The sequence below is a fragment of the Gouania willdenowi genome, chromosome 20 (genome assembly GCF_900634775.1).
Source record: "Gouania willdenowi chromosome 20, fGouWil2.1, whole genome shotgun sequence".
In the NCBI taxonomy this organism is placed as follows: domain Eukaryota; kingdom Metazoa; phylum Chordata; class Actinopteri; order Blenniiformes; family Gobiesocidae; genus Gouania; species Gouania willdenowi.
In genome coordinates this window covers 8,625,494-8,652,829 of record NC_041063.1, presented here as the reverse complement: position 1 = coordinate 8,652,829, position 27,336 = coordinate 8,625,494, and the positions used below count along the sequence as shown (strand labels likewise).

At 38.6% G+C, this 27,336-nt stretch overlaps 1 protein-coding gene across 2 annotated transcripts in view; it reads left to right on the top strand.

Moving 5' to 3' along the window:
• kcnh2b (potassium voltage-gated channel, subfamily H (eag-related), member 2b) overlaps nucleotides 1-27,336 on the top strand; it is a 333,294-nt gene that overhangs the window by 240,993 nt on the left and 64,965 nt on the right. For both annotated transcript variants that reach the window (XM_028477311.1, XM_028477310.1), the window contains exon 3: nucleotides 26,160-26,315. In XM_028477311.1, coding sequence (XP_028333112.1) covers nucleotides 26,160-26,315 — 156 coding nt within the window. The remainder of the gene's footprint in view (nucleotides 1-26,159; nucleotides 26,316-27,336) is intronic.

Here is a 27,336-nt window from a genome sequence, read left to right as displayed (position 1 = left end):
CTGACGAGCCTCAGAATGAAGAGTTAACACTGAGATGATGGAGAAGAAACATCACAGCTGCTAGAATATGGGGAGAAATATGGGATTGACATCAATAATTACAAATATACAGTGTGTGTGTGTGTGTGTGTGTGTGTGTGTGTGTGTGTGTGTGTGTGTGTGTGTGTGTGTGTGTGTGTGTGTGTGTGTGTGTGTGTGTGTGTGTGTGTGTGTGTGTGTGTGTGTGTGTGTGTGTGTGTGTCCATTAATCAGTGTTACTGGCCCCAAAAAGTAGAAACTGTACAGAATGATATGGTACATATTTTTAAAAACAGTAAGAATTCACTAATTTTTTGTTGCCAGTAAAGATAAAAGAAAACTGTATATCAAAAATAAATTTAAATGAAGAACCTAAACTGAGTGAATGCATCATATAAGCACATAATAGTTTAATATCCTTCTTTCCAAAGCATCTGCACAAAATCCTGAGATATTTAAAGTAAACCTCACAGCTTCTTCTCTCTCCTCCACAACAACCTTTCACTCATCCTGACGCGCTGACATTTAGAAAAACGACGAGCTGGCATTCGACCTCCATCCTTAGAAGGAAAGTCAAAAAGTTAGTGTCCTTCAGTGAAGTTTTGATGCTCAAATATTCAGAGCTTCTGATTTTCCCTGATCACAGAAAATAAGAAACGTCAGGTTTTGAAATTGAAAAAACAATCTGAAATGTTTTTAAAATAATAAAATAAATATATTTATATTTGACATCAATACTGGATCAGGACACATTTTGACTGAATGTTTAGCAAATATAGCAAACGGAGGAATATATCAAATTTTATTCATAATCTTGTTCAAAATCTCATGCTCTGTAATCACATGGATGTGTAGGATTTATATGACACGGACTAAACACTTCCTCACATGTTGTACACCACCTTTTAGATTTAAACCAATATAGTATCAATACCTGGTATCAATACCCTATCACAAATGATCTGCCCTTTGTGTTTATGTTGTAATAAATGTATTTGTTTAATCATAAAATCTCAAACCACGTTTATTGATAATATATTGTGTGTATATATATATATATATCATAGATATACATAATTATCGTTATATACTGTATATACTTTCAATAATGTTAATTATATAAAATATTGGAAAATCAAGATCCAACATACTTTATTTGCAACAATCATTGGCCAAGCTGGAATTAAACCATCAACCTTGGCAGTTCCAGTTGTTTTCTCATGATTTCACAGACATTAACCCCAACAGAACCTCAGACAGTCTTCTGTTTCACTGATCAGGAAGTTTGGAACTGGTTTAATCAGATTATCATTGTCCAGCCTTTTTATAGAACACACACACACACACACACACACACACACACACACACACAAACACACACACGCACACACGTTTAATGACGGGAGCTTCCTGTCTTAATGTCCATATTCCTCTGTTTACTGCTAAATACTCTGTTTAATCTCTGAGCATCCAGAGGAAACCACATGGTTGTTTCTGTCTAGATTAAAGTCTTTATTTTAGCTCTGCTCTAACTCATTATGATCTATTTATTTGTGAGAACTGTGACACATTCAATATTAATTAAAGTCCCATCATACAGCATATATTAGTCATTATCAAAAGGAGGAAAGTGTTCATAAGTTCCAAAGCTTTCACCTTGTTTTCATCAGTGAATGAGGGAGGATTACATGAAAACACTTAAAGAAGTGTCGGAGTGTTCTAACAACAGTCTGTGGTCCAGGGTCTGCTCCTCAGAGACCTGCTGGAATCTCTAGGAAAGAACTCAATGATTATCAGACTCTAAACATGGCTGAGCATCATTTCCATGAAGGAAGTCCTTTTTTCAGTGGAGGGCGTGGTCCTTCAGGACAAACAAACATAGTGACTCCATGCTGACAGGAGATCCTGATCATCACTGTTTAAACTGATGGTTTGATAGCCACCACCATTCCTAACCCTAACAGGTTGGTTATTGGTTTGGTCTCTAACAAGTCCTAACATGCAGACCATAGACGTGTATGATGTAGATCAGGGGTGCACAATACGTCTATCGTGGAGGCATTTTATGTTGACCGCGCACATGGGCCGCAATAATTATAATTAAAATAATATAAATTGTAATAGTGTAAATAATCCTCCACCCCAACACAGTATATTGTGAAGAGCAGTCAGTGGTAAATAGTAGCTGAAAGTGTGTGTCCACCCCTGATGTAGATTAACACAAACAAAGCCTCCATCAGGAGCTGCTGTCGGACCATCATTAGATTCTTTATCAGGTCCTTCACTCTCTGACATTGATCACAGTGTTAAACTCTCAGTATTGATCCAGCTCTGAGTTTAACATTGATTATGTCTCAGTCTGTCTATTGGTGATCGAACCATGAGCAGATCTCCAGCTTTCACTAACCATCCCCGTCTCAAAACATTTCCAATCAAAGTCTAGAGTGATTAAGTTCACTGTGAACAGAGCAGATCAAACACAGGAAGTATAAGGGAAAAGCAGGACAACTTGCTCTATTGTTGAATGTTGGTAAAGAACAAAGAGGTGGTATTATGAAAAAAAACACTTTCTAATGGTTTTGCTACAGTGATGTACATTCCTTTAACCTCAGGGCCAAAGTTGAAAAAGTTGTTTCCTCCCTCCCTTGTTATTCCACATTTTGTAAAAAGTGAGCTCCAAACAGTTGGATTTTTCCCCCAATATCACGTCATAAGGTGAAAACTCCTTCTTCTTCTTCTTCTTCTTCTTCTTCTTCTTCTTCTTCTACTTCTACTTCTACTTCTACTTCTACTTCTACTTCTTCTTCTTCTTCTTCTTCTTCTTCTTCTTCTTCTTCTTCTTCTTCTTCTTCTACTTCTACTTCTACTTCTTCTTCTTCTTCTTCTTCTTCTTCTTCTTCTTCTTCTTCTTCTTCTTCTTCTTCTTCTTCTTCTTCTTCTTCTTCTTCTTCTTCTTCTTCTTCTTCTTCTTCTTCTTCTTCTTCTTCTTCTTCTTCTTCTTCTAACAAATGGAGATGGGTGAAAAATAACAAAATACTGGACTTTTAAACGCTGGCTTTGATGTTGCCCTATAGATGAGAGCCTCTTCTTCAGGTTTCTGTTTCTCTACTACAGTAACTAGTTACAGTTACAGTAACTGGTTAGCTCATGGAACAGGTTGCAGTAACTGATTACACTAATCAGCTGTCCTCCACCCATTCAGACCCAGTCACACTAAACCAGAGAGAATTTAGGGTTTTTAAATAAAGAGTGAATGTGTGTGTGTTAAAGGTGAAGCTGAATGACTGTATTATTATTTTCCACTCCTTGTTTGATGAAGTGATGATTCCTGTTTCTTTGGTTCTGTTCCTGTATAAATGCTGCTGTTTTTGAGAGTTTATGAAGTTTTAACGTATCCTCTAAAGTAAAGGGTAAAGTCAGTGATTTAGATTCATTTTAAAAAGCTTTCCAGATTATTCATTTCTCTCTTCTTTCAACATAAACTAACCCGCTGTAATGAAACCATGTCCATAAGTTGTGGACACAGGGCACTGGGACTGATTGTCTCGGTTCAACAACCTACGAGCACGTGGAACTCCTTCTAATCACATCGCCGTCTCCTTCATTTATAATTTGCGTGAACGCTCCGTTACTCCAGAGGGAAATTGGATTGGAGCAGCACGTCCTCTCATGGGAAATTTCCTTTTTTCAAAGTCCCGTCCTTCCTCTGTGATTAGTGGAGGCTTTCCTTCATGTTCTCTAATGTGTGTTTACCGCTGAATAGTCACGTCCTCAAGGTCAGGGGATTAACACACACGCACACACACACACGCACATTAACAGCTAAACTCTCTCAGTGCTTTGGCTGTTACTGTTTTTACAATGTGTGATAATATAAGAAGGTTTAAAGCTTCACTTCTCATTATAACATTGTTCGGACTTCAGGAGAATGTCCATCAGTAAATCTATGGGTTGGTTAATGCTTCCTTAAAGTTAGTTTTTGATAGAAACAAAACCTTTGCTCAATCAACATCTAATTTGACAACAATAGACGTAAATATCCCCAATTACAGCAACAATGCTAATTAATGTTTGTAGTGCCCAGGCAGGGGACAAAAACACAGCAATAAGACAAAATATAGCCGCAAGCGGCAATAAACGGCCTTCGCCCCGCCACCGTTGCCATTCCGCCTTTGGTGCACTGCTTCAAGTTCATACAAAGACATAATATAACAGTGAGTTTTATACTATCAATTTGGGATGTCAAGATTAATCGTGAGGCCAAATATTTTTTTCCCCCCCATGTTAAATTGTCTTCACTCTGTAGGATTTCCACATTGAGCTGGTTTAGGGCCTAGAGTTTCACATTTGATCAAAGTTTCTATGTGCAAATGGAAGCATTTTCAAAAAATTTAAATTTCCAAAGGTAGTGGCCACACCACCAGGGAAGGGGCGGAGCCTATGCGAACGCCACATGCCCGTCAGTGACCAGGGACTCCTGTCGTGTCGTAGCCATGCCCCCTTGCTTTCGGAAAATGTATAGTTCTTTGTATTCAAAAATGGGGAAGATGCAATGAAAAAAAGTCGTCTTGACAGCGTGATTAGCTCCCAATTTTAATTTAACTTACACCAAAAAATGTGACGTTTTGGGCTGGACGCACTTCATCAAACATGAGTGCAGAATTAGGCACACCTGTTTTTGTAGTGTGCTTGATTGAACAAGGCAGTCATGATACATGTCGGCGTTAATAAATGGACATTTATATTGCATGTATTTATAGTCGCCATTTATACTAACTACGTATATACACTAAATATACAGTATATACAAAAATATACACTATATATATATATATATATATACAAAAGTTTACACTAATTACAAATATAACGTTCTTAGGACAAAATGTTATATTCATTACCATACAAGCATCAGGGTACCTGTCATATATTATATAAATGTTATGATGAGTGAATTACCATATAAACTATAAATGAAGTAAAATCGCTTTCCTCCCACAATGCAATGCACCAAACTCTACCATCATTCAGTCATTAAGAGTGTTTACAGTGGAGATGAAAACAAACGTTTGACTCCTTCTTTTTTTGATTAAATGATCTATGATTTATTGATGGATGAGGCCTACACTATGCATATCTGATAAAAGAACAAAAATGGTACAAACGTGAATTTTCAGTGGAACTAATATTGACCACAGCTACAGAGAAGCATCTTTTACATTAGCGACATTAGAAGGTGATGATGTAATGGTTAATGAAGCAGTCTTTAATCAGAGGGTCATTGGTTCTAATCCATCCTGGTCCATCACGGTGGGATGTCTAACTTTAACTGCTCGTGTTGGACGTCACTTTGAATAGAAGCGTCTGATCAATGAAACAGTATTTTAATTTGTAATTGCTGAAGGTGGAGCACACTGATCATTAACGTGAGAAAGATAAATCAATCTTCTGCTTAATAAAAAGTCTATCTACTTTATATTACTAACATTGATCTGTGTAGCCTGAATGTAATCATGTAATGGGTTGGAAATGTGTGCGTGTAGTGCACAGTAGAACGTGCATGTGATATAACTTTAAGTTGGTTAAACTACAGTTTAGTTTGCAATGGTTTTTGTTCTCCTGGGAATATTCCTCCCATTAAATATGATTGAGTCGTTTGAAAAATCTGATCTCGTTAGTGAGTGTCAGCAGCTCTTCATACGTTATCAGATGTTTTTACATCTTCTTCAAATTTCCTCTGCCCTCAGGCCTCATAAATGAGCCGTCAGTAGTACACACACACACACACACACACAGCCTGTGTCATGCACTAAAGTCTGACCGTGAAGCTTATTGATGGTGAGCGAGCTGGGATTTTCTCTGGAGGTGTTCACTCGTTGTCCAGCTGTGCTGTGAATTTTAAAAGGTAGAAATTGATCTGAAATTTCCTCTGCAAACTAAACGGAAACATGGACATTGATTTGAACCGAAACACAACTCTACAGTGTGAATAGTAAGATTGTTTTTGTGCAGAGAGTGAATTCTTCTTTGGTCCAATTCATTATAAATAAGAAATAAGAGCTATTAGCGCTATTAGAGCTGTTTAGATCGAAATGAAGGAAAAAAGCAATTGGAGAGCGAGAGAAAAGTTAAACAGAAACAATCTCCAACTATTCCCTAATGTCAAACACACACAGAGGTAGAAAAACTATTATATCATTTGTGTCTATCTAAGAAAGACAAAAGCTGTGGAAACTCGAGGAGATTTTAATACAAAAATTTCATAACATTTGAAAAACTTTGTTCCACTCCAATCACATCCTGTTTAAAACAGATTTTTACAAGTTTGGCCTAAAATCTTCTAAATGTCCTTATTAGTAGATCTATGTCTAACAAAACACATTATTATACACCATATCCATTCAATTAACGTTTAAAAATGTGACTACTTTACAGTTTTAGAGCCTGTGTTCATCCATCTAGATACCATGATGACAGTTGATGCACAAACCCTGAGTATGGACGGACTCTCACCAAAAGTTTACTCTTACTCTCTAACTTCAGCTACCAGAGTGTGTCAGCACACTGTTTAAGTGAGAGCTCTTCTTTCTGCTTCATTGTCTACTACCAAGCCTCAGAGTTGGAACTGTCGCCCCCTGTGGTCATCACAACTATTTTGGTTTACATCGACATCTTTAACGTTTGACGTTTTTTTAGAGCAACCAAAAGCAGCACAGGTTGTCATTTTGACTGAAAAAGCTGCTAAATGACAAAAAACTACTAAATGATCTAAAAAGCTGCTAAAGAACGTCAAAAGCTACTAAATGATCTAAAAAACTAAGTTGCTCTGTAGATGGATTTGGATCAATCTGAATAGCTGCAGTTATTGGGAGTTAAACAGATTTTGTTCAGTTGATGATTAATGTGATATTTGATCAAAATAAAAATCTTGTTATAGAGCAATATATCATCAGCATAGAAGTACATGTTGTCCTGAGGTTGTGGAGTATGTTCCTTTATTCTTCAGGTGTTTCCAGTGGTTCAATGAATATAGTAAATAAAGCAGAGAGTGGGTGTGTCCATTGGTTACGACTGTGGCCTTTAAGTTATTGAGTCCATGTCCAATCAATGTATGCGTCTCCAAAACCAAATGTGTTTAAGTGTTCTGGTAAACAGTGACAGAAGAAGTTAGTTGTGATTTACTCTCACTTTCAGCCTTTAAAAAAGCCTGTTTGCTCACTGAGAACTCTATTATATTATAATATAATGTAATCTATACTTTATTAAGTATGCCCAGGGAGCAGTTGAGTTAAGGTTAAGGGACTTGCTCAACATTCAACAGTGATGGCCCGGGTGAAATTTGAAATGGTGACCCTCTGATTACGAGCCCACTTCCTTAACCACTAGGACACTACTCCTCCTACTCTAAGCTCTATGTTTTCTTTATTTACAGGTATTTGTAGTGGTCACATGCTCTAACGCCCTGTTATGTTATGTGAGTCCACTGGGTCTCCCTCAGTGTCTGACTCTGTTTCACTTCAACACATCACAGATAATGTCTCTGGTTGTTGATCAGATCTCTGAGCTCAGACTCATCTATAATTTAACTTAATGTTCCAGTGTTTGACCTCAACAAAGGAGACAAAAGTGATAATATCTGCCTGTAAAGGAACTTGTATCAGAGGACGCACTTTGTGTGTGTGTGTGTGTGTGTGTGTGTGTGTGTGTGTGTGTGTGTGTGTGTGTGTGTGTGTGTGTGTGTGTGTGTGTGTGTGTGTGTGTGTGTGTGTGTGTGTGTGTGTGTGTGTGTGTGTGTGTGTGTGTGTGTGTGTGTGTGTGTGTGTGTGTGTGTGTGTGCGCGTGTGTGCGCGTGTGTGTGTGTGTGTGTGTGTGTGTGTGTGTGTGTGTGTGTCCATTAATCAGTGTTACTGGCCCCAAAAAGTAGAAACTGTACAGAATGATATGGTACATATTTTTAAAAACAGTAAGAATTCACTAATTTTTTGTTGCCAGTAAAGATAAAAGAAAACTGTATATCAAAAATAAATTTAAATGAAGAACCTAAACTGAGTGAATGCATCATATAAGCACATAATAGTTTAATATCCTTCTTTCCAAAGCATCTGCACAAAATCCTGAGATATTTAAAGTAAACCTCACAGCTTCTTCTCTCTCCTCCACAACAACCTTTCACTCATCCGCGTGCGTGCGTGCGTGCGTGCGTGCGTGCGTGCGTGCGTGCGTGCGTGCGTGCGTGCGTGCGTGCGTGCGTGCGTGCGTGTGTTATTGTTCCCTGTGGTTACACATCCTAACATGAACTACTCACCTTCACACAGGATACACTGTAACATTTACAGGACAGTAAAAAGTTAAAAATAACTTCATAGATCATCTGCACCTTTAATAAAACCACACACACACACACGTTCCCAGTGACAGTAATATGGTGCAGTGTATGGTATGCAGTTACTTCTGTTATATTGTAACTAAAGTAACTCACTCCGTTCCAACCATTAGTTTCTAACTCAGTTCAGCTGCTGCTGGTAATCTGATTACTTTGTCTTCTAATACTCAGAGAAGCTCCACACAATATCTACTGATCACATCCTCCTCCTCCTGCAGTGATGGACGACATCACAACGTCCACAGAAACCAACTGTAATCCCAGAGTCACTATTTAATACTGAGATAACAAAGCTTTTCATCAGCCAACAAACCCATAGGAAGTCTGTTGACTGTGAAGTCACTCCTACTACGAATGTTTCACATCATCAGAAATAGAGAAATGGATTCCTATTCATTCATATATCTAAAAAGTTTGTATTCTTCCATGAGGAGGTTTTTCAGACGTTTCCATATTAAATGTATGGTTAAATATTGTGAATGTGACATACCTGGTCACATGACCACTTCTCTCTGAGTAAACATGACATGGTACGTGTGCACAGAAGAGGAGACCCAGACATTTCTTAGCATTAGACTTAATAATGATTAGTGCCACATTAAATGTGAAACAGCAAAGGAATGCAGTGTTCTAAGGAGGTTTTGAGCGTCCATCTTTCTACAGAGAAGTCACCAGGCTCCACCCCAAAACAACCTTCAATGGAAAACACCTTCAAACACACATTAGACTTTGAGGAAATTTTAGAAATATCACTTTGATTTATAGAAAAACTAATGGAAACAGCTAGTGACTCAATCACTTGCTTTTCCTCAAAGTATCACATCCTGTTGTACCTGCAGGCAGCGCTCAGGGAAGACTTAACTAAACATGCTACTAGTAATGATGTTGAACTGTTTATAATGTTTGATTCTCTGTGTGTGTTTCACCTGCAGCTGTTAGTCAAAAATAATTGAGAAACTCTCTAAGACCAGCCAAAACAACCATTTTAGACGTGGTTTAGACGTAGATAACAAAGCTTTTCATCAGCCAACAAACCCATAGGAAGTCTGTTGACTGTGAAGTCACTCTTACTACGAATGTTTCACATCATCAGAAATAGATGTTAGAGTAGACTTAATGTGCTGGAACAGATGAAAGAAAAGGTGATTATTCTCCAACAAAATGATTTCATGAGGAGAGAAAGATTCACAGTCCTGTACCTTTAATGATTTTATGTAAATCCTTCAGCTCAGCGTTGAGGTGGAAACTCTAAACTCTCGTCCACAAACAAAGAAATGAAAGCATCGACAGTGAAAACCAATGACCACAAAGTTTCCCTTTCAAATCAGGTTCTGACCTGTTCTACCCTGTCCCTGTGTGAGCTGTATGACATCATCCACAGTGGGAGGAGGAAACTTTTTTTTTTTACCAGGGACTGCTGGAGTTTATTATTTTTAATTTTTTAAGTATATTTTATTTTTCCTGTAAATTCCCATTTAGAATTAGAACATATCTTCCAATAGAGATGTGACTAAAACCAAAATATAATTAAAACCACATCAAATCGAGTCATTTTAATCATAAACTGAAAATGAATTCTACAAAACTAGAGCACTCGGAGAGACCTCCGCCAAGTCCAGCACGAATATTGGGCAAGACATATATACAGTGCACTTCCTGTCACGTCCAGAAGGTTATGTTAAGTTATGTTTAGTTTTTTGTTTTTGTTTTGTCATCCACTTCCTGTTTTATTTTGATACTCATCTCTTCCCTCTCATTTCAGATCCTGACTTCCTCCCTTTGTGTGATTTCCCTCCAGTGTGATTGTTAACTCCGCCCCTGATTGGTTCCACCTGTGTTCCCCTACCTCATGTATAAATAGTCTGTGTCTCCCTTTGTCCTGTGCCAGTTTGTCTTGTTGTGTGCAGCAAGAGAACCAGCATTTATTCCATGTTTCATGTTCTTCATCAGGTCAGGTTTTGTATTCCTTTGATACTTTGCTTCATTTTGCCATAGTTGTGCCTAATATTATTTAATACTTTGTCCTTGCCTTTGTTACGGCTGTTTTTCCTCTGTGAGAGTGATTTTATCTTGCTAACAGACGGACATACCGACATACAGACAGACGTAGAGACAGAAAAACGCAGTTTAAAACATAACCTCGTGCTCTGTGCTTCGCCCTTTTGTGGAGGTAATGATTACAAGGCAGGGAGTTTTGTTCCAGGTTCTCTTGTTTTGGTTTTAAATGTTCTTAATGAGATGATCTCAGTAAGTATACAGTTGTTCAAAGAAGAACCAAAACAAAGCTCTTTTAACCAGTTTAAAAAGTGAAGGTAAAACACTTCTCTAGCTTTGTTTCCAAAGGGGGGGGCGTGGGTCAGGTGGTAGAGGTCGGCTTCTGATCCTGAGTTTGGGGTTTTGATCTCAGTCTATACCTGTTTATGTGTCCTTGGGCAACACACTGAACCCTTAGTTGCTCCTAGTGATTGACTACCGCCTAGCATGGCAGCTAAGTCCCATTGGTGTGTGAATGGGGGAATGAGGTGATATTGTAAAGCTTTGAGACTACCTCAGTGTGGGGATAAAGCACTATACACAAGACCATTTACTCTTAGAAATGAGAAAAATCTAAATAGTTTAATAAAAACGGGCGGGACATATAGAGAATGCACTTCCCTACCACTACTACATTACCCATAAGCCACTGCGCTTAAAGGAGCAGGCCCAGGCCTAGGCTCACCAAAATTTAATCACCTGTTCCTTGTCCCATTATCAACATTTCTTGAAAATTTCATCCAATTCTGTTCATAACTTTTCAAGTTAACTTGCTTCTGCTTCTCAACGAAGATAGTCGCACTCTCTGTTTCTCCCTTTCTTCTGCCCTTATCTCTCCCTGCTGCTGCTTTGTCTGGTCCTGGGAGCCTAACAAGAGCCTCTCTTTGCGACTCATTCAAAACTGGAATAATGGAATTAATTAGTTGGTCTCTCAGTGCTATCGACCAGATTTTTTCGACAAAAAGAACCGGGGGTGGTGAACCCGCATGTCCAAGTGAGACGTTTGCGGTTGGATATGCCCTTAACCATTGGAACAAGTGGCGAGTTGTGTGTCTGTTGATTCTTTCCGTGGAAGAAGTGGAGGACATCTTCGTGATTGGAATAATGATTGTAGGCATGCTGCTGATTGGAGCTAGTGGCTTCCTAATCTATCGAAAAATCGGTACTACGCTGGCAACTGTTTTGGAAAAGCTGCCAGCGATTTCTGAAGGATGTAGCAGGGCTCTGAACACTCAGACGCTGAACGATATCAGAAGCAAGCAAGAGCTGCTTATGGATCGTCTACGCGTTATTGGTAACAACTTGGAGAAGTTGGACGCCCGGCTTGGAAGTAGTTAGGCCACTCATTGGATTACAGCAGAGAGACCCAGGACAGAAGGCTATTGAAAATGGACATAGCCTGTATCGAAAACACATTGCTTATCTCCCTTTCTGCTCCCCCAGCAGTTTCTGTAGACGGTGGCTCTTAATCATAAAACTGATTCTGATTCTAACAGACGGATATACCGACCGACAGTCAGACAGACAGACAGACGTACAGACAGAAAAACGCAGTTTAAAACATAACCTCGCGCTCTGTGCTTCGCCCTTGGTGGAGGTAATGATTACAAGGCAGGGAGTTTGTTCCAGGTTCTCTTGTTTTGGTTTTAAAAGTTCTTAATGAGATGATCTCAGTAAGTATACAGTTGTTCAAAGAAGAACCAAACCAAAGCTCTTTTAACCAGTTTAAAAAGTGAAGGTAAAACACTTCTCTAGCTTTGTTTCCAAAGGGGGGGGCGTGGGTCAGGTGGTAGAGGTCGGCTTCTGATCCAGAGGTTGGGGGTTTGATCTCAGTCTATACTTGTCTGTGTCCTTAGGCAACACACTGAACCCTTAGTTGCTCCCAGTGTTTGACTAGCGCCTAGCATGGCAGCTAAGTCCCATTGGTGTGTGAATGTGAGTGTGAATGGGGGATTGAGGTGATATTGTGAAGCTTTGAGACTACCTCAGTGTGGGGATAAAGCGCTATACACAACAAGTCCATTTACCATTTACTCTTAGAAATGAGAAAATTTTAAATAGTTCAAAGAAAACTAGTAATGTAAACACCTGCATTTAGAAAAAACATTCATATATCTAAAAAGTTTGTATTCTTCCATGAGGAGGTTTTTCAGACGTTTCCATATTAAATGTATGGTTAAATATTGTGAATGTGACATACCTGGTCACATGACCACTTCTCTCTGAGTAAACATGACATGGTACGTGTGCACAGAAGAGGAGACCCAGACATTTGTTAGCATTAGACTTAATAATGATTAGTGCCACATTAGACGTGAAACAACAAAGGAATGCAGTGTCTAAGGAGGTTTTGAGCGTCCATCTTTCTACAGAGAAGTCACCAGGCTCCACCCCCAAAACAACCATCAATGGAAAACACCTTCAAACACACATTAGACTTTGAGGAAACTTTAGAACTATCACTTTGATTTATAGAAAAACTAATGGAAACACAGCTAGTGACTCAATCACTTGCTTTTCCTCAAAGTATCACATCCTGTTGTACCTGCAGGCAGCGCTCAGGGAAGACTTAACTAAACATGCTACTAGTAATGATGTTGAACTGTTTATAATGTTTGATTCTCTGTGTGTGTTTCACCTGCAGCTGTTAGTCAAAAATAATTGAGAAACTCTCTAAGACCAGCCAAAACAACCGTTTTAGACGTGGTTTAGACGTAGATAACAAAGCTTTTCATCAGCCAACAAACCCATAGGAAGTCTGTTGACTGTGAAGTCACTCTTACTACGAATGTTTCACATCATCAGAAATAGAGAAATAGATGTTAGAGTAGACTTAACGTGCTGGAACAGATGAAAGAAAAGGTGATTATTCTCCAACAAAATGATTTCATGAGGAGAGAAAGATTCACAGTCCTGTACCTTTATAATGATTTTATGTAAATCCTTCAGCTGAGCGTTGAGGTGGAAACTCTAAACTCTCGTCCACAAACAAAGAAAGGAAAGCATCAACAGTGAAAACCAATGACCACAAAGTTTCCCTTTCAAACCAGGTTCTGACCTGTTCTACCCTGTCCCTGTGTGAGCTGTATGACATCATCCACAGTGGGAGGAGGAAACTTTTTTTTTTTACCAGGGACTGCTGGAGTTTATTCTGTTTGTTCAAGTATATTTTATTATACTTGTAGATTTCCATTTAGAATAAGAACATATCTTCCAATAGAGATATAACTAAAATCAGCAGCGGCATTAACAAAAATATAATTAATTAATTAAAATAACACATCAAATCTAGTCATTTAAATCATAAACTGAAAATTAATTCTACAAAACTAGAGCACTCGGAGAGACCTCCGCCAAGTCCAGCACGAATAGTGGGCAAGACATATATACAGTGCACTTCCCTACCACTACTACATTACCCATAAGCCACCGTGCTTAAAGGCCCAGGCCTAGGCTCACCAAAATTATGTTTGTATAGATAAAGCGCTATACACAACAAGTCCATTTCTCATTCCTCTTAGAAATGAGAAAAATCTAAATAGTTTAATAAAAACTACTAATGTAAACACCTGAATTTAGAAAAAAAAACATTCAAATATGATCACTTCTCTCTGAGAAAACATGGCATGGTACGTGTGCACAGAAGACATTTCTTAGCATTAGACTTAATAATGATCAGTGCCACATTAGACGTGAAACAACAAAGGAATGCAGAGTGTATTAAGGAGGTTTGGAGCGTCCGTCTTCCTGCAGAGAAGTCTCACGGGATGAGATTTCACCAGAGTTAGAAAAAGGTAAAAACACCAATAGAGATAAATATTATTATAGAAAGCTTTGAAGAGTCCAGAGACGATAAAGTGTGGGAAATGTCAGTTTAGAACACGCACACACACACTTGTTTCATGTTTTCATTTATTTATTTCGCACACATTATTGTTATTTGGTCAAAAATCCATAATCTTTGAGCATATTGTAATCCAAAGTGTTCTGAGTGGACAGTGAAACTCTGTAAATGAGTTTTAGAAATACAGGAGCGTGACGCTGGACTTCAGCCAATCAGAGATCTTTCTACTAACATGGCGATCCCATGAGCTGTTTTCAGCGTTACTATTTGCTGCTCCAGCTGCTCGTCAAAAGTCAATGTCTATTCCCAATCTGCAAGTCGTGATAGTCCCATGGCATTATATGTTAGACACAGTGGTTACACGGCAAAGCAAGAGGAAAAAGGAAGACCGAGGTAGAGAAGCAACAGAATAAAGGCACAAACGTGTTCAGGATGAACAGAATCATGGAGGTTCCCTTGAGTTGGTGTGTGGGGGGATGCGTGCAATCTACTTTCAGTCCGTGCACAGTCTGCCCCGGGTCAGAGAGAGAGAGTGATAACAGGTGGAATAATTAGCTTGTAAAACCGAGAGGAACATTATGGTGGAGACAGAAAACAGACCCATTTCATCTGCAGTGTGGATGGAGTGTGTCTGCTCTGATCAGCTGGAATCAGGAGAAAGAGCAGATGTGATATGAGCCTGTTACTGTCCTCACAGCAGAGAGTGATACGTGTTACATGTCTCTAAAACATCAGAAAACTCTCCAATAACACCAGATAAAGTCCCTACATTTGTCTTTATGGAGAAAACGGTCGCAAAGAGTTCCACAGTGTGCGCGTGCACAAGAAGACCGATGAGTTTTTCAGGAGGGGAGGGGGAATTGTGGAGCCCCACGATTCTACCTACTGCAGCTTTAAGGTGCAAGGAGGGAATGAAGCCCAAAGGGCTTTTACAGGAGCTCCACCCCTTTCAATAAACACAAACAGTTTAAAATAAAGACTAACAAACAAACACTTGTAAAATCATGAGACAAAATGCACACACACACACACATACCCGTTTTTATCACACCGTGAGGACCAATGACAGAATGGTGTCTTATGGGATCCACCCTTTCTGAAGGTCATACAGATCTGATTTTAACTTCTAAAATCATGAAAAATTTAAGGGAACACACAAATCACTTGAAACATCTAACACTCACTGAAAAAGTTCAAACCTGAATTTTCCCAATCGGTCCCCACGGCGTGAGTGATATTTCAGGAGGTGGACCCCACCAGGGTTGAAAAACCAACACACACCTGCTGTGTGTGTGCCTCTCATGCCCCCTAGTGGACGGTGTAGATCCTCCTCCTGTCTCCATAGTAACCTCCTCTGAGCTCAATCACATCACTTTGTTTTTCTTTGTTTCTTCAAGATTAGTTTAGTTTGTTCATTTAGAGCAGGTTTAGTTTATTCTACAGCTTTATGTTAACTTTAGTTAAATCTATTTCTGTTGCTCGTGCACGTGTCAGTGTTTCTAAAGCTCACATAGATTTATAGAGAGGACAAACCTACTTAGAGGCTGGAACATGGAGATGATTCTGGTTCTTTGGATCTTTGGGAGGTTCAGTGACCTACAGAGATCTGGATCTTAGAGTGAGTTATGGAACCAATCAAATCCCAGTACAGGATCAGACATCAGTGCACTAACACACACTCCTGGTCAGAGGTCACCCCAGAGGCTGATCTAATCTTCATCCTCTGAGTATCACTGGTTTCAGAGAAGTTCTGAATGTGTAAGTGTAGAATGTGAATGAATGTGTTTGCTATTCTTCAGTGAAACACAGACCCTCAGAGAGCAGATAAATATAGATTCATATCTGTCTTAGTGTAGATAGTGACTCTAAGTCCTGCAGCTCCTCTGAAACAGCTTTACCTTCATCTGATTGGTCCATCCTCTGTGACTGTGACATTAGCATCAGTGATTTATTGCCACTATAGTGCTGACTCTGCTTTTACCTTTTAATGATGTAACAGACTTTTCTCTATTGTTAGTGGTTTAAAAGTCATTTAGTTTATTTCTGTTTGGCTCACTGATCTCTTCGATGATTAATTGTTTTTCTTTTTTTAACCTATTTGTGAAGACGCGTGACGTTTTGATACCTTTAGTTAGGTGATTAATCAAAAAGTAATCAAAACAAACATTTAGGGCATCTAACCAATGTAAAACTGCTGAGTCAGTTATTTCTCAAATCAAGGTAGAAGGTTCAATAAGACAGTTTTTGTGCTCCTTGACACAACTTATGAACTCAATGTGTTTCTGTTGTAAGGGTGGTACAGTAGCTTCCATTAGAATGCATCACCCTTCAATCACCACCTGGCAGTGCCACAACATATTCTCATCATAATTCTACTTTGAGACAGTAATCCACGCCTTTGTTACCACTTGACTGGATTACTGTAATGCATTGTATGTGGGGGTCCTCCATCGCCCGTCACCAGATGGTACAAAATGCACCTGCACGTCTTTTAACTGGCACATGTAAATATTTCCCCCATTTTAGCCTCTCTCCACTGGTTGCCTGTTCAATTTAGGATCCATTTTAAAATTGTTTTATTTGTTTTTAAATCTCTAAATGGTCTTGCCCCACCCTCCCTCTCTGTGCTTCTACACCCTTACATGCCCACAGGCTCTCTCAGGTCAGCTGATCAGATGCTCCTGATTGTGGCCAAAAACCAAACAAGAAGCTCAGAGAGGACCGTGCGTTTGCTGTTGCGGCTCCAAAACTGTGGAACGATCTGACTCAGCACTTTAAACAGGCCTTTTCTCAGTCTCTTCTTAAAGCTGATAATCGGAGGATGAAAAGAGAGAGAGAGAAAATTCAAAAGCGAACATCTCAATGTCCGTCCCTAAACAGCTCCTCTTCCTCCCCCTGCCTCTGCCAATCGACCAAAAGCCACGCCTCTACTTTTTGTGCACGCACATAGCGGAACATAACAATGTTTTCTACACCAACACCAACATGTAGTATTGTTGTTTGATTTAAACATGTTTATTACCTGTTCATGAGAAATGTCACCAAATCAGGGTCTGTTCGGAATTCTTTTAAAGCAGCAAGTCCCTCCACCTTTGAAAAACATCTAAATTCTGTTGCGATCACGAAGATGTTTATCTGCAAGCTTTGTACCCAGACTTTTCTTTACTTTTTTAGTCGAAACTTTGGAGTTTCGAAGCGCTCCTCCATGACCTATGCTGCTCAGAGTGATACATGTTTGTTGTTGTGACCCGCGGCCTTGTGTCCGTGCGCAGTTTACATTCACTTTGATTGACAGTCTCTGCTACAGGAAGTCGAAGCCTATTGGCTGGGCGATCACTGCGCTATTTTCCATTTGTATAGGGGTCTATAGGAGGAAGGCTGGACTTATATACATTGACGTATATGAATGACCACCGGCAGTAGACCACAGTAAAAGACTAGTTAGGCATTTTCTCGCATTTCAAAATAATGATACATAAAAAATAGATTTCTCAGAAACTGCGGATATCAGCTTTAAGACCCATCTCTTTTCCTTGGCCTTTGATACCTAGTAAGATGTTGATTTTATTTCTTTTACTGCGTACCCTCACTTATGTTTTATGCCTTTTAATTTATTTTTTATTTCATGTTTTATGCCATTCAATTTATTTTTTATTTCATCTATTATGCGTAACAAATGAAGTTGGATTGGACTGGAACATATGGTGACACAGCACAAACAAAAAACTTGTTTTACACATCATGAAAAGATGTGCTGCGTGACATACAGTACTTATCATCCCTGAAGAACATAAACTATGACAAATATTTCATGCAACACAATTTTCATGCATATTTCATGCAACACAATTTCACAAGTCCATTTTGTGTCAGTGTTGTGAACTGCGTGAGATTAAATCATTACTAATACCAATATGGCTGTTTGACCTGAAACTTTTTGAAAAGCATCCATTATTTTGGACTTATTTGGTGATTACGTTTCAAAACTTTTATTTTCATTTTATTTTGAAATCATCGTGGGTTACACAGGACGTAGGGCAGGGGTCCCCAATCCTGGTCCTGAAGAGCCACTATCCAGCATGTTTTAGATGTTTCCCTCTTCCAACACACCTGATTGAAATGATCAGGATCGTTATCAGGCTTCTGCAGAGCTTGATGATGAGTTCATTATTTGAATCAGGTGTGTTGGAAGAGGGAAACATCTAAAACATGCTGGATAGTGGCCCTTGAGGACCAGGATTGGGGACCCCTGACGTAGGGTGACCGAGAGGGGGGAGGGCCATCTGAGCCGCACTCACACTGATATACGAGCAAAGCTCTCAAGTCTCACACATTGGGTGTGAGACGCACACATTTCAACCTGATGTGAGTCACTGAGTAGGTGCATGGGCACGGCTAATGCGCGTGGCTGATGCGCATGCGTGGAGCCCACGGAGGGTGATGGACAGGAAGCGAGTCACACGCACGCGTGGGTGCATGCGTGCGGCTGATGTGAGAGAGTGCGGGACCACAATCACAAGGAGGAAAGGTTTTAACAGCACCTTAACACCTACAAAAACAGCACTAACCATAATAACACTACACACACACACACCATGTTTCCTCTGGAAGTGTGAACCACGCACATGATTTATAGATGCTCGCTAAGTTACATCTGTTTGTATATTAATTACTAACCTTGGATGATAAGCACCCCTGCACTAAGAAATATTAAATGCTAAATAAATAGTTTTATTTGTAGGAATTTATCTTATATCAGATTCTACCTAAACCGCCACATTGGTGCAAACTTTATTTATCAATTTATCATGCGCATGTCCCATAGAATTAAACCAGGGAAATTGCACACGCTAATTTACTTTGCACCCACAAATATACCCCTTTATAACACTACGACTATGTACACCTCTTTGTACATTCAACCTTTAAACACATACTCATTTGCCCATAATTGACAACTCTACTTAAGCAACCACATGAATACATACTTCCAACGGACACTGTACTAGTTACACTAACGATGCATAATGTCCCCAAGCTTTAAATAAACAACTACATAAAGAGAAGAGTTGAGTTTTTAAACAGTATAATCTTAGATTGTGGTGTTTGGGCGGCAGTAGCTCAGTCCGTAGAGACATGGGTTGGAAATCAGAAGGTGGCCTGTTCAAGTCCCAATGCGCACTTCTCGAGCACTGTCAAGGTGCCCTTTTTTTTAAAGTCCAATTGTTAAGGCACAAAATACATTTTCATTTGCACTTTTAAAAAGAAAAAGAACTATTATGCACTTTTGCATTGTTTACTATAGAACCGGAATTTAAATTAATAGGCTTCTTTTTCATTTGTATTATTCCTTTAATTCATTCAAGATTTATTTTTAGTTAAATTGTATTGTTTTGAATAGTTTATCAAGGGACTCTTTTGACAATGAAAAATAAAAGGAAAATAGTACAGTATTTTCTAGTTTTTTTCTCGAAAAAAATAAAGGAATATTTTTCAGTCATCACTTGTCTACAGTCCCATTTTGTAAAATAAATCGTGAGAGAATCGTATCATGTAAGAATTGTATCGCGAGAGAATCATATCGGAGGTTCAGTGAATTGTTACATTCCTATGTCCCATGTTGGTGTATGTGGTCGATGATGAGCTGCTTGTCCCACAGTAACCTCCTCTATGTGATGATGACTGGCCTTTATTCCTCAACATATTCCAGTGCATTGTGATAATCTCTGAGGGCTTTGTAAATCAGAAATGATGAAGAGGATTATCAGATAGAACATTGGAACATGCTGAGCTGAAGCTCATCCAGAGGAACGTTCACAGAGCTTCACTGGGAGGAAAGGCTTTAGTTAAAGCAATCTATTAACATGCATGTCCAGGTGCATTTGTTGGGTTTTTTTCTTAAGAATTTCATATTTCGGTAAGAGCAACGAGATCACTATTGTTGTAATTTGCACTATATAAATACAGTTGAATTTAATTGAATCAGGCACAAACTGGGATACATGCACTCTCATTCCTCTGCACTTCTAACTAGTAAAAGTTTTATTTTGAAGGGGAATCATTGATATTGTCTAGTTAAACGCATTCTATTTTTCCTTCTAACGCTAAGTGGTGTTAGCTCAGTAATTAGCGTTATTTCTCCAGTGTTTACTCGTCTGATTAAAGTCGATTAGATCAGGCTTCACTTACAGCTGAGAGTGATGAACAGAGAACTTATAGTGACCATGTGAACATGAAGCTAACACACACACACACACATCTGCACACACTGTCACATGTGAGCAGATGGTGTAATCCTGTAGATTACCCCCCACACACACACCAACACACACACTGGGATTAAACAGCAGTCCAATCAGATTCTGACCCACTCTCCATGGACGATGCTGAGTGTGGACACAGTAGAGGATGCTTGGCTGCGACTGGGAGCACTGGGCTGTAACCAGTCCAGGTTGGATGAACATTTTGGATGGACAGGTTGGGTAAACAGGTTGGATAAAGTGGAGCTGCTGAGAGACTAACGTATGGTCTGATAGCGTCCAATAACAGGAGGATTACAGGAAGCAGGAACCAGCTTTAACAACGTGAGCTTTATCGTGACTCTGCAGGAGGACAATCATGTGAGTCACTGTATCATTGATTAATAATCAATCAATGGATTCAACATCTTAGCCTTTCATATTTTCTCCTCCATGAGAAACATTTTTAGAAACTTTCTGCACCGACACAGAAAGCACGTTGTTAATGAAGCTGTACACTGCAGAGTGGATTATATTTGGCTCATTTCACAAATGTCCCACACACTTCGGTCCTGAAAATGTGTTTCTTAATTATTCAATAGTCACACTGTACATTTTTTAGTTTCATCGAATTATTACTTTTGAGATATGGACAATTTAGTGAAAAACTAATAAACAATAAATTATTATTAGACAGAGCAAAGCAATGCCATCATGTAAAAGATTTACAATATTCACCAGTGGGGAAATAACCCAAAGTTGGGGTCCAAAATAAAAATGAAGTTACATAAAGAAAAATAGTTTTATATCCCAATAGAGTAACATTTATACTATAAATTAAAAAGATAAGATTTTTCCTTACATTCCCACATGTAGTTATGGGCCAATAGTAATAGTTTAAAAAAAAGTATATTCATATTTCCAGAGCATGTCATCCAAGAACCAATGCACATATGTGACTTATCATTAGTGATGTGAACAGTCTATGTTCATAGCTCGAAGCTGATCTAATTACAGGGCGCTGAGGCATATTCTAAGTTGTTTACTGAAGGAGCAAACATGTTCTAGACCCAAACACACACTCACTTTTTGACTATTTAGAGGAGCTGGCATGTCCACCAGATAGGATGTATAGCAGATGTTTTTGTATATTCTGAGAGAGTAGGAGGAGCTATATTACTATACCATATTTACCTTTACTATGAGCTGTAGTTCCTGAGATATTGGAAGCTGAACATGGAAGAAAAATAAGGACAAGCTTTGTGCTCATTGAGCAGGAGCTGACCAAGGTTCTGTAGGAGAACAAGGGTAAGAAATAATGAGTTATTTGAATGAGGATATTAATTATGATTATTAATATTAGCTCAACGAATTACTGGGTGCCACCTCTTAAAAAGAGGAAATATGTCTAAGTTTTTCTTTAGACTAAACAAAGTATTAAATCAGGGAAGTGAATTCTAACAGCAAGTCTACACCATCATCACAGCTTTAATGAATCAGAGGAATCAAAGATTACAGTTTAACCTTTTATTTGCATAATCCAGTAAGAAACGAGAACGATGCGGTGATTAAATCATGATGAAATGCATTTCTAAGCTAATAAAAGTGAGAATTACATGTAGTAAAGTGAATCACTATTCTAAACTAATCTAGACTAACTATTGTAAAATCAAAGAATAAAATCATAAAACAGCGAGGGAAGACAGACGGGGGGAAGACGGACAAACATATGTGGTGGATTGTGAGTGGAGTGTAAGTATGGGGTTGTATTGAATGAGGATGTATTGAATGAGAATGTATTGTAATTTAAGTGAGTCAGTTCTGCTGGTCCATTGTTCACTGGTCCATACCTTGAGATGCAGTCTGGTTGGACCTGGAGACGTTCTGGGTTTGCAGGAACATCGTCCGTGTAGCAGTATAGCTGCGCTGGCGTGCTGCCGTTGAGTTCTGTTACGTTAAACAGAAGTGATTCTATTGGCCAATCCACAACCCCTTCTGGGATGATCGCAGCCGGTTTCAGACTAAGAGGGACCACGGTTTGGTCCACAATTCAGATGTTGGAAGGTCGGCTTTCAGGCACGTTTTTTTGCGTCTTAGGCTTTCACTGCGAGCAAGGTTCTTAAAAAGTCTAACTGATGCAACTCCAAATAAAAGAAAAATGAAATGAAAGACTGGAAACATGAGGGAACACGTGTGAGCTTGAACGCCCGCGTCCAAAACTAAAGTTTCGGACATCGCGTCTTTTTTTTTAAAAGAATTTGGAGACGCCTTTTGGAGGAAGTGTCTTGGTTGATCATTCTGAGATCATATCGGTGATTGGTCAATGTCTCTGCTTTCAGCTTGTGGGTGTGTCTCAAGTGTGGGTGTGTAGTGGAATGACATAGACAACAGAGGGAGTTCCTAAACATAAAAGAATGCCTAATAATTAATTCCACATATTTCAAAACATCTTTTCAACATCATATCTTAATATATCATCTATAATGAAACAGTTAGATACCAGACACGGCTGAAAAATAGCATAGTTAGTACCTAATAAACCTGAATGTCAACGTTCGGGTTAAGGAATTTTCTTTATCATATGGTTAACATTCAGTACCTTGAACTAAGCTTTGTGATGTTTTCTAGTATTTCAAGCACCTTTTAAATGATAAACATTTTAAAATAGCATTCTGTTGGTTATTGAATTACATGAAAAGAGTGGCATATGACAGACAATATTTGCAATTTCAATTTCTGCAGGAACCAGTAACAATAATCCCTTCTTTTGTGACTTTCCAAACAAGCACATGTTCTTTGTTCTCATTTGAGCAGGAGAGCTAGTGTTATTCCAACGTCCTGTGTGACCAGTGGTTTGGGTTCTGGAGGTGACAACATCTGCAGGGGGTCGGAGCCCAGAGTTTGAAAACTTAGCATGTAAACATTGACTGACTGTTCCCTTTTGATCGTAATGTAGCAGAGAGGTGATATAGGAGGAAAACTATTCTTGGATTCTCCTGTTCTTTTGTTCGGACAGGAAGAGGGAGAAGATCCCCCTGTGGGGCACATTTGCATTTCACAGTAGGAGACAGACTCTCTGACTCCATTGACTGGTGAAACTAGTATCACAAAAATAATCAAAGATCAACTTGGAGGGTTTGGTTCCCTACAGTTCTGAAAGTATCTCTTTATCTGATTTAACACGATTATATCTTATATCAGACCAAACAGCAGCAGGAACAGGTTAAAGCTTTTAGAGTTTGGTTTAATGTTTCATTTTTTATGCTAGGGACAGTAGCACAGTTAGCAGCACTGCTAGCTATTCCTGGGCAATACATATGGGAATGTAATAAAATATCTGATCTGTTTTAACTTATAGTAAATATGTTGCTCTTTATTGGGATATAAAACTATTTCTCTTTATGTGACTTCTTCATTTTTTGTTTTTGGACCCCATGTTTGGGTTATTTCACCACTCGTGAATATTGTACATCCATTACATGAGGCCATTGTAGCTTTGCTCTGTGTCTGATAATCATTTATTGTTCATTAGTTTTTCACTAAATTGTCCAGATCTCAAAACGTATTCATCAGATCAAACTAAAAATATACAGTGTGAATATTGAATAATCATAGAACAATTGGTAAAATGTCAGAATTTTTTTAGGCTGAATGTGCGTGGGATGTCCTGAACATTTGTTGAAATGGAATGACCCTTATTGTCTTTGTGTGACATCAAACATCAGTGAGTGGATGTACATTTCATCATCCTGATACCGGTCCCTGAATGCATCTTCACACCTTTAATGCTCTTTGTGGGTTAAAAGTGTTTGAAAGAGTTGTATTGATCCTATACCAAGTATTTACAAAACCAGAGTCACTGATCTGATCTCAATACATTTGAATAATTAAGGTGGACGGTAATGACTTTTCAGTATTTTTGTAATGTTTTTCTTTTGGATTATTAATTGGCATAAAATAACATTTATAGGTGAACTTTACCTTTACTTTTCAACTGAACTCTACTATTTATTTCTAAAGCATCTAAAGCATCATATATAGGACGTAGCTATACAAGAACAGACAGACTGCAAACAAATATAATCAGTTCAGTGGAGAGCCAATAAATAAAGTATAAAACCGTTGATTCAAAATTATAATAAAAACGTGATCAAAAAGAAAGACATTAAAAAACAAGAATTATCTCGTGTTAAAAGCCAAATTCAAAAGATGTGTCTTTAGTTTTCTTTTAAAACATCAGTGGAACTGATTGAAGATCACACGTAGGACAACCGAAGGGTTGGGGGTTCAAATTCCACTTTATCCAAGTCACTGTCATTGTGTCCTTGGGCAAGACACTTTACTCACATTGCTTGTATGAATGGGTTTGAACGCACTTTGAGTCTCCTTGAAAAAAGCGCTATATAAAGCCAAACTATTATTTTACTTATTATTAGAGCATTTGGTTCAGAAACAATAAAACAGCATTAACTCATATTAAAACTCACAGAATGATCAGAGAGCAGATTTCTCTCTCCTTTTTCCTCTGTTTATTTACTTGTCCATGATTTGTTGTATTTCTGTCTTTTTAAAGATTGTTCTCTTTAACTCATTCACTGCCAGCCATTTTCAGAGCAGCCAAACCCTCAGTGCCAGGCGTTTTAGAGGATTTTCACTGATTTTTCAAGACCCACAGAATATGTTGTGCTATGGCAATCTGAAATCCAGATTCTGAAAGATTAGACCCTCTACTTTCATCAGAAAAAAATATTTTGTTTCTAGCTTGTTTTGTTCTTCTGTAATTCACAGTTGAATAGAGGCAAGTTTCACACAAATCACCAGTTTGTGACAAAAAGCTGAGAAAAACATCTTTTTCTGAAAAAATCTATTAATGACTTTGAAGCAATTTTTTTTTGCTTTAGTGACACTTCAGCATTGGTTTCCTTCTATAAAACTACAAAAACAACACTGAGACCAGGCTTTTGATGACAACATTATTATTATTTACTATCTGAGTCTGAGTTGAATGGATTTCTTACTGTATTTTGGCATTCCTCCAAGTCCCTCCCCCTGTTAGTTTCCACACATGCAACTTCCTCCTCTTCCCGCACATGCCGAGTCTCACCGCTTGCCCCGTTTTTTTGATCATTTTTTCTCACCATCGCCACACTCTCAATAGTCCACTTTGTATGTATGCACTGGTTGAGTGTGAGCTGCTGAGAACTTCAGCATCAACTCTTGTAGCACCATTTTCTGTATGTAAACTCCTTTCCTCTCCCTCTGAGCTCTGCTCATAACGGGTGATCTCTCATCTAAAGGTGCTCTGCTGCCACCTACATGTCACCAGTTGGTCACTACATCATTGTCCAAGTTAGATATTCACCGGAGAGCTTCGTCACACTGTCTCTTAGCAACCTCAGCCGAAAAACACAATTGACGTCTTTGGCAGTCACTGAGTTAATCTCGTGTTCTGTGGTTCGCTAGTTGTTCTCTGACTGATTGATTCCAGTCTCAGTTTCTCACTGTGTGTGTGTGTGTGTGTGTGTGTGTGTGTGTGTGTGTGTGTGTGTGTGTGTGTGTGTGTGTGTGTGTGTGTGTGTGTGTGTGTGTGTGTGTGTGTGTGTGTGTGTGTGTGTGTGTGTGTGTGTGTGTGTGTGTGCAGGTCACTGCTTCCTGTGTACGGTGGACGTGGTTCCGGTGAAGAACGAGGATGGCGTGGTCATCATGTTCATCCTGAACTTTGAGGTCATGACAGAAGAGACGCTGCAGAATCGCACACACGATCTCAACCACCGCCTGCCCACGTGGCTCGTTACAGGTACTAAACATCACACCTTTAAACATCGGCCTCTCTGATTGGACGGAATTAGTCACAACATGATGATACAAATACTTTAGAATTAATTTATCATTTTACAATCATTTATTAGGTTTATTTAAGCCTTTTTCAAAGCAAAGCCTCTTGCCAGGAATTGCTGAACTTTTAATAAAACAGACCAATCTGACAAAAAAACACAAGAGATTCAGGGATTATTGATGATTTAGTTCAGCAGTTAAAATAAATGTGTAAAGAATGATGGTTTAGAGCTGCTGACAGGTGAAAGGAGGAGGAGCTAATGTTTCTTTGATCTGCAGCCTGAGAAAGATTCAGCTGCTACAAATGAAACTAATAACCTGCTGGTTTTACTCAGCCTTAACCTGCTCTTTCTACGTCTCTATTCTACTATGTAAATGTTCATTAGTATGCATTGTCCTGTCTAAATAAATAAAAATAGATAAAATAATGTATCTACAGGCACTTCTCACGGAAAGATGAAAGGACAACAACAAAGAAATTAAACATGTACGTTTACCTGTAAATAAATAACATGTTGATTCATGAATGATGATAGATCATAGAAATCTGACTTTATAAATATTTCTTAAGTCAGAGTTATCTATATTAACATACCATCACGCATTTACTCAACATTTACATCCACATGTGTTTGTCACTGTTTTTTCTGTTGGTCAGAAAAGGATTTAAAATAAACGGGATCACAGATAGAACCAGGGTTAGTATTTGTTTGTGTATTTCTAGAAGACCAAACAGACTCAGAAACAATATGATAAAAATGCATGATTACAAAAAAGAAGTGGGATTCAATAAGTCTTTCTTCTTCCCACTAGTTTTCAAGCAAATATATTATTGCAATTAATAGTGTATATTCTCTTTGATTGTTTTCTCTGTTGGGGTTTCCTTGTACACAAATATTTTTTTTTTTTTATATTCCTTTTTGTTTTTCTTTCTTGTCTCTGCTCGAAACAAACAAACAACCCTAACCCTTAAGAAACATCAC